Genomic DNA, 18,231 nt, shown 5'->3' on the forward strand with positions numbered 1-18,231 from the left:
CCCGTGTGAGGGGTCGGGGTCAATGTCCACATCATATATGGACTCTGAACTTGAAATTGGGGGCTGATAGCACATCCTTGGGAGAATAATCCAATCCAGACTCTTCTGCAGATCCTATCAGCTTATAAGGAAATAGTCCAGCCCCAAAAGGCGAGGCCATTTGTTTATGGTATACAGTAAGAGTCAAGACTTTTGATATAAAAAGATTTGAAAGGTCAGAGGAGGTAGAGAACACTTCTCATAGGAATGATCGGGTGACTTTAGAAGGAAGGGGAGGGTGTTAGCTTTTGAAAAAAATAATTGCTGATTATATTGAAAAAGCACTAGCTCACTGAGTGGATACTGTTACAAGTAGTATTTTTGTACCTAATCGTAGCTCAGTACACTTGTCAAACCTGTATAGAAGAGCTTTAGATAGATGTCTGCTGGGATTAGGGGAAAACCAAGGCAGGCATATGGTTAAAGGAGAGTCACTGAAGAAAAAAGTATAGTATAGGGGGCAAAGGTGTGGTTGACAGAGAGAGGGAAGGTGAAAAGACTAATTTCTGGTTGGAGAAAGTACGTAGGTTGAAATCCCAGTCTTTTTTCTTTTTTTTGGCCGCACCGCGACTTGCAAGATCTTAGCTCCTTGACCAGGGAATGGACCTGGGCCCTCGGCAGTGAAAGCGCGAAGTCCTAACCACTGGACCGCCAGGGAATTTCCCCCCAGTCTTCTATTTATAGTATGTCTGAACTTTCAGAATACATAACCTTGAAACTCGATTTTGAACTTGGTGAGAGGGGCATAAAGCTAAAACAAACCCCGAAGCCCTCATCGTGAGGATGATGGGATTGAGTTCTTCCTCTCGGAAGGCAGATACGAGAGTGTGAACGTACTAGACCACGCTAGACGTGAAATTCAGGAAACATGGCTGTGGGGCTGGCCATGCCCATCGCCTCTGAGACACCACTGCCTCTCCAGCAAAGGGCGCTGCTGTCTCCATTGGTTCTTTGTCAGTCTGTAAAACTCTGCACAAGTGTCATGTGTTTCTCTTTTGCCAGTGCCTAAACGGTTGTACAAGGAAGGGCAAACTCAGTATCATTTCATGAGCCGTCTCTGTCTTTCTCCCTTAGGTGGTAAGACACCGGTAGGAAAACCGGCAACTGCAAAGCTTTAATGATTGCCAAATGGTTACGGAAAAATTGGTCATATAATTACTGTCATCCAAGGACTCGTATTACAACAAAGAGGGAAGCAAAGGAAGAGACCCATCTTCTCGTCCTTCATAAGGTGTCAAGGACGGCGGGCTCGGTAGAGAGGAAGAGTGACCAATTTAAGCAATCCGTGAAATCTCCTCCACGATGGTTAAAAAGGCATTTGTGTCCAACTCCGTGTGTGTTTTAAAATAAAACAGGCTTTCGGAAACATGTTTGGAAAAACAAAACCCAGCTCCTATTTCACTAACACTTTTTAACTTATTACATGTATTAAACTGTACGTTGACTTCTGAATTAAAGTGCAGCATCGAGTCTAAAGGCTCTGGCTATCAAAAGAAAACTACTAGAAAGGGCATATCTGAGACTTCTCCTGGCTTTCTTTAATTAAAGTTGCCTCAAACAAGTGCACATTTGGCAGAGATCTGTAATATGGTAGCTAGCTTACAGTAAATTTTGCCACCCAAGGGCCTTAATCAATAAAACTGAATTAGAGAAAGTACATGGAACAAAGAGAAGTTAGGAGAAGTATCATAAATAGGCTTAACAATTCAAGGGAAGAAAAGTATGAAATAAGGTGGGTGAACAGCAAAAACCTTGACAGCTAGCCACTACTGGAAGTGACATTTAAGCTGAGAATTAGGGTGAGAGGAGCCAGTCCTCGAAGTGTGGGGTTGAGGTGACAGGAGGTACGGGGGGGTGGGTGTGCAGAAAGAATAGTGATTGAAATGTCTTGGGATTGGTTCCAAAGGACCTGAAATGTGGCTGAAACAAGAGTAATGGGAAGTGAAATTAAAAAGAAAGGCAGGTGTATTCGTCTGCTTGAGCTGCCATATGAAATACTACAGAGTGGGCAGCTTAAACAGCAGAAATCTGTTTTCTCACAGTTCTGGAGGCCGGAAGTCCAAGACCAAGGTGCCAGCCAGCAAGGTAAGTTTCATTATGAAGCCTCTGTTCTGGGCTTGTAGGAGGCCACCGCCTTGCTGTGTGTTCACATTACCTCTTTGTGCACCTGGAGACAGAACAGTCTTCTCTGCTCTCTAAGAAGGGCACTAACCCTGTCAGATGAGGGCCCCACCCCCATTTACCCCATCTAGCCCTAATTACTTCCCAAAGGCTCATCTCCAGACACTGTCACACTGGGGATTAGGGCTTCAATATCTGAATTTGGGGGCCACCATGGAGTCCACAGCAGCAGGGCTCAACATCTGTAGTGGCTTAGAGACTCTTGTAAAACATTTGAACAGGAATATAAGTGCCGTGGGAAATGCTGAAAAGCTTCTCGACATGTGGTTGTAGGACTAGCTATATGCAAATTCCTGGAATGTGCATTTGTTCCCCAGAGGCCAAACTGTTTCTGCTGCACATTCGGATCGGAGAGCTATTGCTCTAGTCCGTGTGGGGGGTGCAGAGGGGCCCTCCGTGTGGCTCTGCTTGTTTGGGGAGCCAGAGAAGACTGGCATGTGTTGAGGCTGCGTAAGAGCTGAGGAGTCAATTGGGCTGTTCCTGGCTGAGGGCTGTATGGCATGCCAGCCGAACGGCACCGAGCTGCTGCCCTCCAGGGAGACCAGAGCAGTGGGGAGGCGGGGTCCTGGCCAATTCTGGCTGCATAGGCATGCCTTACAAAGAATCCCAGTACACCCAGTTTGGTTACTTGTTCTATTCTCATGCCCTGAATATATGTGTTGAAGACTAAAGTGACTTGTCTACTTTGAGACCTGTTTGTAATGCACTTCAGGTTTGGGGACAAAGACCTTGGAGTTTGGGGTGCACGTGGCTATAGACTTGTCTCCTGGCCAGCTCTGGCATCAGAAGCACACAAGCAAGCAGGCAGGAGAGGCAGGAAAACGGGGTGCAGCCCAAACCAAATGAGGCCTTGCAGCAGAGGGAGACAGCTGTGGGAGGTGGTAGGGGGCACTTTTCCCCTCTCAGTCTCCTCAGACCCTCCCAAGTCACCCAAGTCAACCTAAAGTCTTAGAGAACAGCGCGCTTCATATGCTGTCAGAGCTTCAAAGCGTGTATCCTGTACCCTGCTGCACACGAGCTCCTGCACACACCGCAGTTACAAGCCGCACTGCTGTCCCTAAGGCCTTCCCCTCCACAGCCCCATAAGTTCTGGAGCTGCCCCTGCTTTGAAGTAAGTAAAAAGACCCTTAGCATCTGGTTTTCCAGGACAGTCTCCCATCCAAACAGTATAATGTAGCAGCTAAGAATGCAGGGTCCAAAGCCCAACTGGCTTATGAAATCCAGCTCTGCCGTACAGTAGCCCTGTGTTAACGTGTGATTTGCTTAAACTCTCAGAGCCTCGGTTTCCTTATCCATAAAATGGGGATGATGCTAATACCTCTTGAGTTGTGAGAAACATGTGTCAGTGAAATGTTTCAAAGAGTCCTTGGCAGTAAGTGTAACCTGTTATTACTGCTACTCCTGACTGGGACAAGCCCTCCTTGGCTTCTCAGAGTAAATGAGATTGGGTGCTTCTGGAGTGGTCATTATGGCCATAGGCACTCGCATCCCTGACTTAGAGCAGGTCTCAGCCCAGCTGTTCAGCCCAACAGCATTATGGGGTGGTGCATTGCTCCATCTCTCTCTCTCTCTCTCTCTCTCTCTCTCTCTCTCTCTCTCTCTCTCTCTCATTCTTTATTTAAAATCACCATCCTGGTGAGACCCATTATATATATGTGCTGTATACACATGTGGATGAATATTTCTCGATGTTTTCGTTTTTCTCCTTATGTGTTTTTCTTTTCCTTTTTCACCGCTCAAATAATCAAGCTTCATTTTCCTTGTCTTGGGGGAAGTTAGCAGCGGGGTGGAAGGCAAAAACATCACCCACAAAATGTCTCCCTCTTAGGCTTTTTGGCTTTTGTTTTCACTGATTTAAACCCAAGGCAGAAAATGGGATTATCAGGAAGAAGCAGGGCCCCAGGAAAGGACCAGGGGGGAGAGATGCCTGCTTCCTGCCCACTGCCTCTCGCCTCCAGCACCTGGCCCTGAAGTTCAGAAAACAAGAAGGTCTTGGGGCCGGGGGAGTTGGGAGCGGTTTGTCCTGTGGGACTCCATCTACTGTTGAGTCCAGAAATCGACGCTGGGTAGGGGTGAGGGCGGCAGGCGGGGTAGGGTGGGGAGAGTCAGCATGGAGAACCCAGCCCCTGGGGTGTGCCCGAGGGCCACCTTCATAGTGACAACAAGGAAACCACATATTCTTAATAGCCTCCACGTGATAAAAGATACTCTGTAAAGGGGACAGTCAGACAAAAAGAGAGCTCAGGGAAAATAAACATGAAAACAGACAGGAAATGAAAAACTCAGTAGAAGGTTGGAAGATGAAGACATTTCTCACAAATTAGGGCAAAAAGAGAAAATAAAGATGAAAATTGGAAAATATTCTTTTCCTCTGAGGTTCTAATTATCTCCATTCCACATGTCACTGAGGTCCCTTCTCAAAGTTTCTTTGTGTTTTAGCCTGAATATCTTTTTCTAACCTACCTTCCAGGTCACTAATGCTGAATCTGATTTACCCTTTCTTTTTGAAGTGGTCCATTTTAAACGTCTTTATTGAATTTGTTACTATACTGCTTCTATTTTATGTTTTGGTTTTCTGGCCACGAGGCATGTGGGATCTTAGCTCCCCAACCAGGGACCAAACCCACACCCCCTGCATTGGAAGGTGAAGTCTTAACCACTGGACTGCCAGGGAAGTCCCTGATTTACTCTTAAATCAATCTATTGAGTTCTCAATTTCAGTTGTTGAATTTTACAGCTCTGGGCTCTCCATTTCATTATTTTGTTTGTTGGCTTTTACTTTCTGGTTCTCTGAGAAACTCTCGATTTTGTTATTTATTCCTGAGAACATATTAAAGTCTGTGCCTGACAACTCTTTTATCTGGGTCCTCTGTTAGTCTGTTTCTACTATCTATTGTTTCTCTTGGGTTTCAATCAAATGGTCTCTTTCCCGCATAGACCTCATTATTTTTATTTGAGGGCTAAACACTGTACATAAAAAAGCTACAGACTCTTTGAGAATTTTATCATCCTCAGTGAAAGATTTGACATTTGCTTCTGGCAGACCACTAGAGGAACTAGCAACCTCAAATCCCCTTAAACCAATTACGGTTAATGATGAGTCCACTCAGCTAAATATAATATTCAATTGTATTTTCTCCTTTTTTACTCTTTTTTTTTTTTTTTTTGCGGTACACGGGCCTCTCACTGTTGCGGCCTCTCCCGTTGCGGAGCACAGGCTCCGGACGTGCAGGCTCAGCGGCCATGGCTCACGGGCCCAGCCGCTCCGCGGCATGTGGGATCTTCCCGGAGCGGGGCACGAACCCGTGTCCCCTGCATCGGCAGGCGGACTCTCAACCACTGCGCCACCAGGGAAGCCCGAGTCTGTTTAACATCACTGATAATGTACAAATTGGTGTCAACGGCAATAATCTAACTTTATCTCATTAACTCAAACCTGCCACTTTATTTTTTCTAAGGAAATCATAAAAATAATATCCTCTGACATAATATAATACGTATAATTTTTTTTTTTTTTTTTTTTTTTTCGGCCTCTCCCGTTGCGGAGCACAGGCTCCGGACGCGCAGGCCCAGCGGCCATGGCCCCCGGGCCCAGCCGCTCCACGGCACGTGGGATCCTCCCGGACCAGGGCACGAACCCGCGTCCCCTGCATCGGCAGGCGGACTCTCAACCACTGCGCCACCTGGGAAGCCCTAATATGTATAATTTTAACAGAGTACCCAAACTATGTACGGATAAGCCTTTGGAAAAAAGAGCAATCTATCCTGGTGAGATGTCAACATCGGCCACGATCCAATCACACAGCTCAATGGCTTAGAGCACTAGCCCTAGAGGAGTGTTCTCTGAGCTCAAGTCCCTCCTGGGCCCCTTAGTTAGGGACCCCCTTGTAGGTTGGATTACTTGCAAATTATTTAATTTCACAAAATCGCAATTCCTTCACAGACTGATGTGAAGATTAAATAACCTGTTAAAGGGGCTTACCACACGTTGCTTGTCATACCTGAATTTTTTTCATGCAGATATTCTGATTTTTTTTTTTTTTTTTTGGCTGCGTTGGGCCTTCGTTGCTGCGCGCAGGCTTTCTCTAGTTGCGGCGAGCGGGAGCTACTCTTGGTTGCGGTGCGCGGGCTTCTCATTGCGGTGGCTTCTCTTGTTGCAGAGCATGGGCTCTAGGCGTGCGGGCTTTAGCAGTTGTGGCACGTGGACTCCAATTGTTGTGGCTCGTGGGCTCTAGAGCACAGGCTCAGTAGTTGTGGCGCATGGACTTAGTTGCTCTGCTGCACGTGGGATCTTCCTGGACCAGGGCTCGAACCCGTGTCCCCTGCATTGGCAGGCGGATTCTAACCACTGCGCCACCAGGGAAGCCTTCTGACTCTTATTGATTGAGGCACATGACAAAATAATTTTGTCTTCAGAAACTTTACTTAGAAACACCAGCTTGAAATAATTCTGTGTATAAGGGATCGTCTGGTTAATGACAGAGTGAAAAAACTGGGCCTGGAACCTGGTCTTGAACACAGTCTGACACTCAGTGGGGAGACCCCTTCGCCAGGTATATGGCTTTCGCTGAGTCTCTTCCTGTATCTGTACAATGAGTATAACAATACCTATTTTCCAGGTTATTGTCAGGATCAAATGAGATCAAGCATGTAATAAAGGGCCTGGTGCAAACTAGTCACGTCATAAATGAGAACTGTCATTAGTTATTAAAGAAATGTGCTCAATAGTATTTATTTAATAAGCTTTTATCATCTATGTTATGCCCAACACTGCTCTAGGGAAGTTGATGGGAAAAAATGAAATGCAAATATTCTGTGTGAATGAAACATACATGTGTTTCTCAATACATACAGAGTGTATTTAACATACAAAGAGCTTACGTATCCCATACATCTCTGACACAGTGTGAAATGGGGGAGAGATTCAATGGGATACCTCCTTACCTCCTTGTAAGAGCTCTGACTGTCCTGGAAGCTTAGGGTGGCTCATTATACATGAAGTGACACAAGTCATCTGTGTCACACTGTATGATTTTTCATTCTCATTGTTCAGGAATCAAAAGGAATGCAATGTGTCTCATCACTTCACCTTCATTATTATCATGCTGCACACACTCACCTTATGAATGACACAAGTACTGGACATCAATGCAAAAATTCTAAGGAAATATTCATTAGAATCAGGCACTATATTAAAAGAATTATGCATTACAACCAAATAGAATTAATTCATAGAGTGTGAATGCGGTTCAGTGTCAGGAAATCTATCTTAAAAACTTACCAAATTAATATGACAGAGGAGAAAAATAATGATTAGCTCAACAGATGCTGAGATTCATCTGATAATTCAACATGCATTCCTGACCTAAAAAAATTAAAACCACAACTCTTAGTTAACTGGAAGAGATGATCACTTCCTTAACGTAATGATCAAAAGCCAACATCAGGCTTTGAGGGGAAAACAAAACAGGAAAAACACTTCTAGTAGATACATATCTGGTATAATTTCTAATTCCTTGATATTCATATCAAGCAAAAACTACGATTTCACATAGTTTTGGATGTTCAACTTAATATAGAATATGAAGAGAACTCCATAAGATGTATAAAAATTTAAGAGGCAAAATTATCCTTATTTGGGTGATGGGATTATATACTGGAAAACTCTTAAAGATTTCACTCACAAAAGCATTACAGATATACTGGAAAAGATTTCATTCACAAAAGCATTACAGATGAAGTATTGAGGAATAAACTCACCAAGAAACGTGCAAGATCTACCTGAAGGAAAGTTGAAAATGCTGCTGAAATATGAAAGTACACTTGCATAAATAAGAAGATTCAGAATTATAAAGATGTCAAATTTCCCTAAATTAATCTACATTCGATAGGATTTCAATCAAAATGCCAACTCTTTTGGAGGATGGTAAGGAATGTCATTAAATTATTCAAAATGCAATTTGAATAATCAACATGTAAGAATACTTAGGAAAAAACTGAAACAGCAGAATGAGACCAGTCCTACCAGTTATTAAATTATAAATCTACAATTAAAACAGGTTGATAATGGCACAGAAATCAAAATATCAGTGAAACAGAACATGGAGCCAAAAATGCACCCAGATACACATCTAGTACAACTATAATAAATTATTAAAATGGCATTTCAAGTAAGGGGGGAAAAAGAAGGATGATTCAAAATTGCTGCAGCAATTTGCTAATTATTGATAGTTGTGGGAAAATGGGATTCTTACATCATTCTTTAAAACAAATTACAGACGGAGCAAAATTTCAAATGCTACAATATACTAAATTGCTAGAAGAAAAGCATGAGTGTTTTTGGAATCCGAAAGTGAGTAAGGCCTTTCAAAGTCTGACCAAAAACATAGGAATCACACAGAAAAAACTCAGATAAGTCTGGCTTCATAACAGATTAACATATACTGTACTCCAAAAATAAATAAATAAATAGATAAATGAATAAAATAAATGAATAAATGACAACGAGGGGGAAAATATCTGTAACAGTACACATGAAAAATTAATTTCCTAAATATACTATAAACTACAAAATCATAAGCCCAAGATCATCTAAGAAAAGAATGGCAAAGGACAGATGTAGGGAGCTTAATAAAAAAAAGAAATACAAGGTTGCTGAATCTCATAAAAATTACAAGCAAAACTTGGTAAGTTTTTTTCACAGATGAGTAAATCTTATTACAATCGGAGTACTCTGGAGGCCGCAGTCCCGGTCCTGGGTGCTGGCTTCGGCCCCAGCGCCACCATGAGGACGCTCGCTGAACTGCTGGCCGCCCTCCCGGCCACGGTCTCGGGCTACGTCGTCAGCATCAGGGGGCATGCCAAGGAGTGCTTCTTCCAGCAGGTCACCTCGGGCACCGAGATGGGCCTCATCTTGGAGGTGGCCAAGGGCAGCTTCCTGGACATCGACGTGGAGATTACAGGGCCTGATAATACAGGCATTTATAAAGGAGACCGGGAGTCCAGTGGGGAAATACACATTTGCTGCTCACATGGATGGAACATAATAAGTTTTGTTTTAGCAATAGGATGTCCACTATGACCCCCAAGACAAAGTGATATTCACAGTGATAGTGGGGAGGCTCCAGAAGGACAGGACATGGAAACAGAAGCTCAACAGAACAAGCTAGACTAAATGATTAATGAGCTCACAGTGGCGATGATGGCTGTAAAGCGTGAACAGGAATACATGGAAGTTTGGGAGAGAATACACAGAGCAATCAATGACAACACAAACAGCAGAGTGGTCCTTTGGTCCCTCTTTGAAGTTCTTGTTCTAGTTGCTATGACACTGGGACAGATCTACTACCTGAAGAGATTTTTTGAAGTCCAGAGGGTTGTTTAAAAAGCCTTTTTCTGAAGATCCCAAATTCATAATTCACTGTTTACCAAACATCTTGGTCATAATAATGTCATTAGTTTCTCCGTTTTTATTTTCTGAACTGTACATTCACAGCTTCTGTTTCTTTGTGATTAACAGATATTGGGGGAAAACACTTTTTGGGGAAAGTTATAGTGAAAATTTGACATGTGATTGGCATGATTTCACATTTGAATTCTTCCTTCATTATACAGGTCCTTCCAGAACTCAAACACTTGTGAGTGGAATATAGGTGTATAGTCCTTACTACATCTTCTTTCCTTTTGTTTTCATCATAAAATGCAGTTTGTTCAGGATAGTACTTTACTGATAGCACTTTACTAAAAATGACTGCATTCTTGGGGTCCCTTATCCTGCAGTGCAAGTCATTAAAGATTCATTTTGTTGAGTCCTTACCAGAAACAATAATCTGAATCTTGACATTTTCTATCCAGCCTAACCTTTTTCCCCTTTAAAGTTTTACTTTGAACCTTAGAACTCAATCACCTCCACTTAAAATTATTGACACAAGCAGCTAATAACCATTTTTTGGTTTCTGCCTAACCTTGTAAGAAGTCTCTGTTAAAGCCAATTCTCTGGGTGGTGCAGTGAATGGTAGTTCTTTTTCTTTCTATGCCAGCACATACACTTTCTCTATTCTTGGCACGTAGGAGGTATGCATTCACATAATTGGAAAAATCTGGATTTCTGATGCCAAAGGGTTAAAAGCCTCTTGGATTTCTTTGCAGTGATATGCGGCCACTATTTTATTTTTGATCGGTGGCATTTTGGCCACTAATTAGTGTACTGAACGTTACTGTCAGTACTAGGGTTTTTGTTTCTGGTTTTTTTTTTTTTTTTTTTTGGCTCTTTCTTTTTCTGCACATGTGAATTTTGTTTTGTATAAAACAAAATGATGTTCTCTTGGTCTCTGATGATGGGTTTAAAATTAAAGGAGCATCCAGTTTTGGTGTGGGGTGACCCAGGACCATGTTGTGACTGATGTATATTAGTTATTTGGACATTTTTTTTTGGATCTTTGCGACGAGTTTTATATAATTAATTTAAATTTGTTACAGGTTTTCATGTTCAGGCTAAACAATTTTTCAACCTTGGGTGAAAATACTTGCAACAGTTTTAAGGTGACTGTATTTTACCTTAGGACAACTGTTGCATGCCAATGTGTGTGTGTGTGAAACACTTCAAAATTGAGTTAAAAGATGTAAATTATTTGCTCCGAGGCATGTGGGATCTTCCTGGACCAGGGCTCTAACCCGTGTCCCCTGCATTGGCAGGCAGATTCTTAACCACTGCACCACCAGGGAAGTCCCATTTACCTAAATTTAAGATGTACGGTTTGGCTGAGCAATTTCTAGAAATGTGTCCTAAGACACAGTCGCACAGGTAAGCAAAGATACATGCACAGAGAGCTTTTTTCAGGATTTTTGGCAATCCTGAAAAAAACCTGAAGACAGCAAAGTAATTGGAAAGTGCGCAATCCTGACAGATCCATTCATTGTGATTGAGTGCTGTTCAATCACAGAAGAATCCAGCCCGCTGAGGTACTGATGTGAGCAGTTCTGAGAAATATTGAACTGGTGGCACTCGAGTAGGAGCAAGAGGCTCAACAGTAGGTGCCGTACAGTCCAATTTCTGCGGAAAAGATGTATGAGAAACTCTTACAAGTGGCACCTATGCTGAGGGGGTCACTGGGGGCTCGGGCAGGATGACGTGGACTTTTTACCTCCTACCCTCTGCATGATGGAAGCTTCCTTAGTAGGGATGAGTTACAGACACAGCGTTCCTCTCCTCAAATCTCTAGCACATCTGCAACAGCGCTGTGACACTGACATTACTTCACAAGACTGTCCCAAGCACGCACACGCTCCTGCTGCATGTCTTTGCTCACACTTGCACGCCCATCTTCCTTGCACACCTAAATCTTGTCCTCTCTCCTAGGACCTGCTCCAAGGCCAACAATTCCACGAGGCCTTTCCAAACTCCTCAGAATAACACTGCTCTCTTCCTTCTCAGCACTCCCATGGCACTTAAACTGCGACACGCAGGTTTTTTGGTCTTGTTTTTTTTTTTTTTTCCCCCAACACGGTTTGCAATTATTCAATTATTTATTGATAAACGAATTAATTTTGCTGAATTTAATTTGCAATAGTTTTGCCTTTAATTTGCTAATTTATTTTTTCCAAGTTTTTATTCTCTATTTTCACCAATTTTTAAGCATATTAAGTGAAAGCATGCTTAACTTTATTTTGTTCTCCCCACCCGCATTTTAGTCAATGTGAGGCATAGCATTCGTTAAATACTGTTAAATCAATTATACGTGATAGTTCCCACAATATCCACGTATTATTTAAAAAAAAAAAAAGGAGATCCTTGTCATTTATGATCCTAGTTCCTAGGTCATATAGCCCACATTATATTTTCTTCACTTAAAGATGTGCAGATGGTATGAAACCCACTTTTTATATTTTTATTTTTACTTATTTATTTATTTTTGGCTGCGCCCCGTGGCATGCGGGATCTCAGTTCCTTGACCAGGGATCAAACCCACGCCCCCCGCACTGGAAGCGTGGAGTCTTAACCACTGGACCGCCAGGGAAGTCCCTAACACCCAGTTTTTAGAGTAAATTCACATTTTGTACATCTGAAATCTCCCGCTCAAGGGAATCCTAAAAAGTTGCCATCTGACTTAATTCACAATTCTGATAGTAGCAGAACACTTACTTAAATAAGCTAACAGTTTTGTACCTATTACTCCTCATATAGAAAAACAAAAACTAGAAAACAACCTAGGCTTTTAAAACATTTCAGTAACATGAACATAACAATATTAAATCCTCATTAAAGAAAAGAAATAAATATAACATTGTAATATCAATCGATTTTATCCAGTGTAAGAAAAATTTTCAGCTTTATTTTGGTAAAACATTTCAGATTCCCTCAGATCACAGCATACCAATAAGCAAAATGTACACATACTGATTTTATACTACACGTCAAGTCCCGAATTCCCAATCCCAGGAAAGCAAGTTGCAAAGTACAAGCGCTGATGACAATGATAGGTAGTGTTTTAAACAAAAAATAAGTGAGTTTTCAGCACTTAAAGTGAAATGAGGCTTTCATCAAAAACAGACTTAATACCACAGGGCATCTTTCTTCAACACTAATTAATTCAATCAAGTCTGATTTCAAGCTCAAGTGACAGTGTTATCTTCAAAGCAACCGAGACAAGGCAATCAACACTTAAGTAGTATAATACCGTTTGTACTGTATTTTTGGGCAATCTCTGACCGCATTCCATTTTCAGACCTTATTTTGGTGTCTAACTAACAAGAACTAGAAAGAAGAGCTCTGACTCCACTTGGAGGAAATGCAACGAAATTGCTCTGTCCTGGCACAAAGGCACGTTGCAACATCGATGGTCTTTAACCAACTTCCCACACGAACTGATTCACCAACAGCTTAATTCCTCCAGCTACAACTTTGATTAAGGAACACAACTTTTAACAGAAGAAAATTCTGTACTTCCAGTTTTAAAAAGCAGACAGTTCTGTGAAAAGGCTATCATTTAAATAGCATCTGAGAGCATACGCACTGATGTTTTTTTTTTTGTTTTTTTTGTTTTTTTTTTGCTGTATGCGGGCCTCTCACTGTCGTGGCCTCTCCCGTCGTGGAGCACTAGCTCCGGACGCACAGCCCCAGCAGTCATGGCTCAAGGGCCCAGCCGCTCCGCGGCACGTGGGATCCTCCTGGACCAGGGCATGAACCTGCGTCCCCTGCATCGGCAGGCAGACTCCCAACCACTGCGCCACCAGGGAAGCCCCGCACTGAGGTTTTTAACACTTCAGGCCGTAAGAGAAGTTTTGATTTCAGAAGTATCATTTCATGGACCCAGCATCAAATATTGACACAATACATGTTTCATACAATATAATTTTGGGAACTTTAAGTGGCACAAAATAATCATAAAGTTTTTATCAAATTCAAGTTTCCAGTGATCTTAAAAGGCAGATTATGACTTTTTGTTCAACTGAGATATCCAGTTATGGTTATTATCTAGCAAATGCTAAAGTTATGTGAAAAAAATGTCAAAGAAAATCTTTAACTTTGATAATTTTCAACCTTTTAGATATGCCTAGCTAAATATAAAATAAGAGGCTCGTCTGGCATATGAGTAATTAAGTCAAGGAGCTTTACAACCCTAACCTGCTATTAGAAGCTATTTAAGGTTTTACATAATTCCCACAGTCTTAATACCACTATTTTCCTTCAGATAAAAGAAACGACCTTTTGAAGTCATCGGCATTAGAAATGACACTTAGGGACAAGAATCACAACCAGAGTTAGGGGAAAAATGGGTCTTAGCAGTTTCTCTCCAAGTATGAGGAAGGCCAGATAATCAATATACAATGGATGCAAGTTTAGAAACCTAGGGAAGCTCAAACTTCTTTAGTTATTTTTGTTTACTAAACAATCTGAAGTAAGCATTATATTCAGTTTGAAAAACAAATAAAATTTAAAAATAAAACAAGAAAAATGCAGCCTGGAGCATTTTAGGAGTCACCAAAGGTTTTTCCCCTCCTTCCTTTGGGCACACTGTCTTACTTTTCTGTGAGACGAAAAAACACTTACCCTTAGCCACGAAAAGCTATCCACTTAGCCACGAAAAAACAAAAACAAATCTCTGCTCACAGCAGTCATACTTAAGAACACCGTGGGGTCTGCATAGGATTTTCCCTAATTTCCCACCCACCCAGACCCTGAAATCTGAAAACGTTTCTTCCACTTGCATGAATTCTGAGCCACTATGTGTAACCCACACCAAAAGCGCTGTCAGGTTCTTCAATGTGTCTTGTTTTTTATTTTTTTTAATATGATAAAAGGGAACTTCAGACAACTCAGAAATATGTTTAAAAAAATTTGATGATAGTTCTTAAGATTTTCAAGTAAATGCTCCCAAATCAAGTGTTATCAAGCTGCTAACTGGCAGCTAAAAATGCTGAATCATTTAAATTACGTTGGAACTGGGTTTATGACAGCTTCCTCTTGTGCTCTATAAGGACTGGAGTACTCAAGTCCACACACTAGCTACCTTCATGAAGGAATTCTTTTGATCAAAGTTTACCCTAAAACCAATTTCCTCAACTTTCTTTCCCCCAAATTGTTCAAACACATTTTAAGGTGTGTAAGTATAGGGCACAGGGTGTTTTATATGGCACAGTACCCTTTAAGAAACCTAACATTTTTGTGAACGGGGAGACATTCACAACATACTTAAACTCTGTATTTACAGAAACTGTTTATTGGCGCTGCATAATCTGCACTGTGAGAACATGTGTCATGAGTCAAAGGATAAGCTGAAATGCTATAGTGTGACGATATACGCATTAGAGAGCTGCATAATTTAAAAGGAAAGCATATTATATATTTTAATAATTCCAATGTTTTTGTCATATGGCCTTAATTTAACATTTTTTTTCTTTCTCCTTGTGATTTTGTACTTCTATCCGAGAGGGCATCTTTTATTTTTAAGACATGTTTGAGACTATAAAGAATATGCTACTGCAACTTAATATAAATAATCCATAAGCAATATACACGGATACACATAAACAGGTCCAGGCATCAGACCACTGACGTTGTACTTTCGGGATTCACACGCATCAGTCTCGATGCATTTCTCAGGTCCTGGAGTTGCTTGGCGGGTTTCCCCACACCCTCCTCAAACCTTTTCTCCACCACGGGGAGGACAGTTTCATACAGAAAGGATGCATTCTGCCTGATAAAAGCCTTCTTCTCTGGATCCTGCTCACATCGAAGACTGTAATCCACGTGCTGAACAGCAACCAAAATGATTTCCACCAGGCTCTCCAAAAGCACCATGTGCAGCTCCGGGAAATACAGCTTCAGTGCCTCTTCCAAGAAGCCCATGGTCTGTTTGGTGAAAGCAACCACCGTGTAACTGAGGTTCACCCAGCAGTCATCCCCCGTGTACTGCTCGAAGTTACCCACCCCACAGCTCTTCATCTCCTCTTTGAGTTTCCCCAGGGCCTCTGGAGTCATCAAGTTCATCCTCCTCCACATCTCCTCGGAGTTGCGATGCTTCGTGGCTTCGATGATGATTTCTTTGTAACTGTGCAGGGCCCCTTGGATGTCTTTCACCAGGAGGGCGTGGATGATGAAGGTGAGGTCTAGTCCGATGTCGCCCAGCTGCTGACAATGCTCCTTTGCCACTTTTACACACTCAGCCGCCGTGGAGAGGCTCTCCTTACTATCAAACACCTGCTTGCTAAAAGCATCCACAAACATGCCCATGGCTGACCTCGCCCAGACCACAAAGGCAGAGTAGCAGCCGCTGTCGGTGCCCGCAAAGTCCGTCTCAAATTCCCTGGCGGTCTCCAGAAGGCTGGTAAAGAAGACGTGGCAGAGCTTATGAATGTAGAGTAAAGTGGCACCTTCAATGCGAAGCTGGCGTATTGCAGTATGCACAGCTGCTGCCCTGTTTCTCAAAAACAGCTCGCAAGCCTTTGTGCACTGGCCAAGCCGGATTAGCTGAGAAACCGCCCGGCGGGTAGCCTTGGGACCACCTCTCAGGGACCGATCCGGGGAAAGTTCAAACACTAGCACCTCAGTGAGCTGGCGGACACGCTCATCCACTCTGGCCCTTAGTTCTTTCACAGGAGGTGGGCTGGGCTTATCTTCCAGGTAACGGTTCAATTTATCCAGCAGGTCGACGGCCCCTTCAAAGTCCCTCTGGGCAATACAGACATCCAGGTCTTCAGGCAATTCCTGGATCCATTCCACTGAGAGGTCCACCTTCTCTTCTTCTGCCTCGGGAACAGCTGGTTCGCCGTCGTCTTCGTCCTCAAACGGGTTGCCAGCCTTGGAAGTCACCTGGGGTGGCCCTCGAGGGGCAGCTGCCTCCTCCTGCCCCCTGCGTCTTTTTTCACTTAGGGCCCTCTTGGTTTCCTCCAGCACTTCCAGCCACTCTCGTTTGATTTTTGCGTTTTCCGCTTGAAAAATACGGCTCTCGGGAAACATGAGCAGTTTGAACATGTCCTTCATGGGCGGGTTGTCCTTGACATTGACCACGGCCAAACCATCCAGGGGATAGAGGGCGTTGTAGCGATACATCCCCCGCCGCTGTGGCAGCCAGGTGGCCACCAGCAAACAGTCGTTCATGAGAAAGCCGTGCACCCGCTGCAGCTGGGCCATGTGGTCCGCCTCGTATTCCACCAGGTCCCCGTTGTACACCAGGTACTGTCCCGGCGTCTCCAGCAGGTGCCTGCAGCCTTCCACCTTCTCAAGCAAGGTGGTGAGAGTGCGCTGCTTTCCTTCCTCGCCTGGCCCAGAACTGTCGCGGGAGGCGCCCCCGGGGCTGGGGAAAAAGCCAGCCTGGCCCCGGAGGTGGTCGCGGCCCCCCGCGCCGCCTCCCCCCTCCTCCCCTCCGGAGGCGGCGGCGGCCCCCGCGGCGGCGGCAGCCGGCAGCAGGGTAAGCGGGATGCTCTCCAGGCTGCTCTTCTGCTCGGTCAGCAGGTGGCTGAGCTGATACATCTCGCTCTCCAGGTAGGAGATCTCGCGGGCCGTCTCTATGAACTGCCGGTAGTTCTGGTAGACGTTGCGCTTCAGGTTCTGCGCCGTCTCCTCCGCCAGCGCCTGGATGCGCTGCCGGTGCTCCTGCAGGTCTCGGTCTCCGTCCGACTGCTGCGAGAGCTGCTTCACGTACAGCCGCGCCTCGAAGCCGCCCGACTCCAGCTGCCGCCGCAGGCGGCTCGCCCCGCTGTCTGACATCGCCATCGCCATTTCCGTCCGGACTCACGCAGTCCCTGTCACTATCGCCGTCGCCGGTGCCGCCGCTGTCGAGGCCCACCCAAGCCGGGTCCAACTCCAGGGCTGCGGAAGCAGGCTGGAAGAGAGACGAGTACGCCTGCGCCCGGGTATGAACTTCAGGCACTGCGCCTACGCAAGAGGCCGGGAGCAGGCGGTGCGCCTGCGCAGCAGCGCCAGCGGCCTAGGGCGCATGCGCCGGAGAAGCTATTGCGGAAGCGAGTGGAGGGCGGGGCAGAGGGACGTAGGTACTGCGCCAGAACTGAGCGTGACGTTGGTGTTTGACGTTACTCGCGAACCGTGAAGGCGGTAACCAGGTTTCTGAAACCTGCCTCCGGCTCAAGCCCTGGGAACCCAAGTTTTGAGCCCACTGGGAGGTGCTGTCATGGTAAGTTCTTTTTTTTTTTGAGCTCCAGAAGCTTGACTTCGGCGTCTGGGACAAGTTCCGTTCTCGTTCTCGAGGCAGTTTGTCTGAGTCTCGCGAGATCGGCGGGCTGACCCGCGGGCCGTTATCTCCTAGGAGGATCTCGACCCGGCCGTCCGAAGCTCCGGTACGTGGAGTCCCCCAGCAGCTATGGATGAGGACCTGGTTTTGGCGCTGCGGCTTCAGGAGGAGTGGAACTTGCAGGTCTCGGAGCGCGATCCGGCCCAGGAGCCCCTTTCTCTGGTGGACGCGTCCTGGGAGCTGGTGGACCCCACCCCCGATTTGCAGGCCCTGTTTATGCAGTTCAACGACCGTTTCTTCTGGGGCCATCTGGAGGCGGTCG

General features: G+C 44.5%; 2 protein-coding genes and 1 pseudogene across 2 annotated transcripts in view; 2 read left to right on the forward strand and 1 right to left on the reverse strand.

Moving 5' to 3' along the window:
- GNPAT (glyceronephosphate O-acyltransferase) overlaps nt 1-1,407 on the forward strand; it is a 30,792-nt gene extending 29,385 nt beyond the window's left edge. The window contains exon 16 of the mRNA XM_007466987.1: nt 1,114-1,407. Coding sequence (XP_007467049.1) covers nt 1,114-1,157 — 44 coding nt within the window. The 3' untranslated portion in view covers nt 1,158-1,407. The remainder of the gene's footprint in view (nt 1-1,113) is intronic.
- A 7,597-nt stretch (nt 1,408-9,004) lies between these two features.
- On the forward strand, nt 9,005-9,604 carry LOC103085571 (transmembrane emp24 domain-containing protein 2 pseudogene; annotated as a pseudogene).
- Nucleotides 9,605-15,127: 5,523 nt separating this feature from the next.
- EXOC8 (exocyst complex component 8) lies at nt 15,128-17,578 on the reverse strand. Its single transcript, XM_007466988.1, has one exon. The coding sequence runs from the start codon at nt 17,438-17,440 to the stop codon at nt 15,263-15,265; it is 2,178 nt and encodes a 725-aa protein (XP_007467050.1). The 5' UTR covers nt 17,441-17,578; the 3' UTR covers nt 15,128-15,262.
- Between the last annotated feature and the right edge of the window lie 653 nt (nt 17,579-18,231).

Source organism: Lipotes vexillifer, unplaced genomic scaffold (genome assembly GCF_000442215.2).
Source record: "Lipotes vexillifer unplaced genomic scaffold, Lipotes_vexillifer_v1.1 scaffold410, whole genome shotgun sequence".
NCBI classification, from domain to species: domain Eukaryota; kingdom Metazoa; phylum Chordata; class Mammalia; order Artiodactyla; family Lipotidae; genus Lipotes; species Lipotes vexillifer.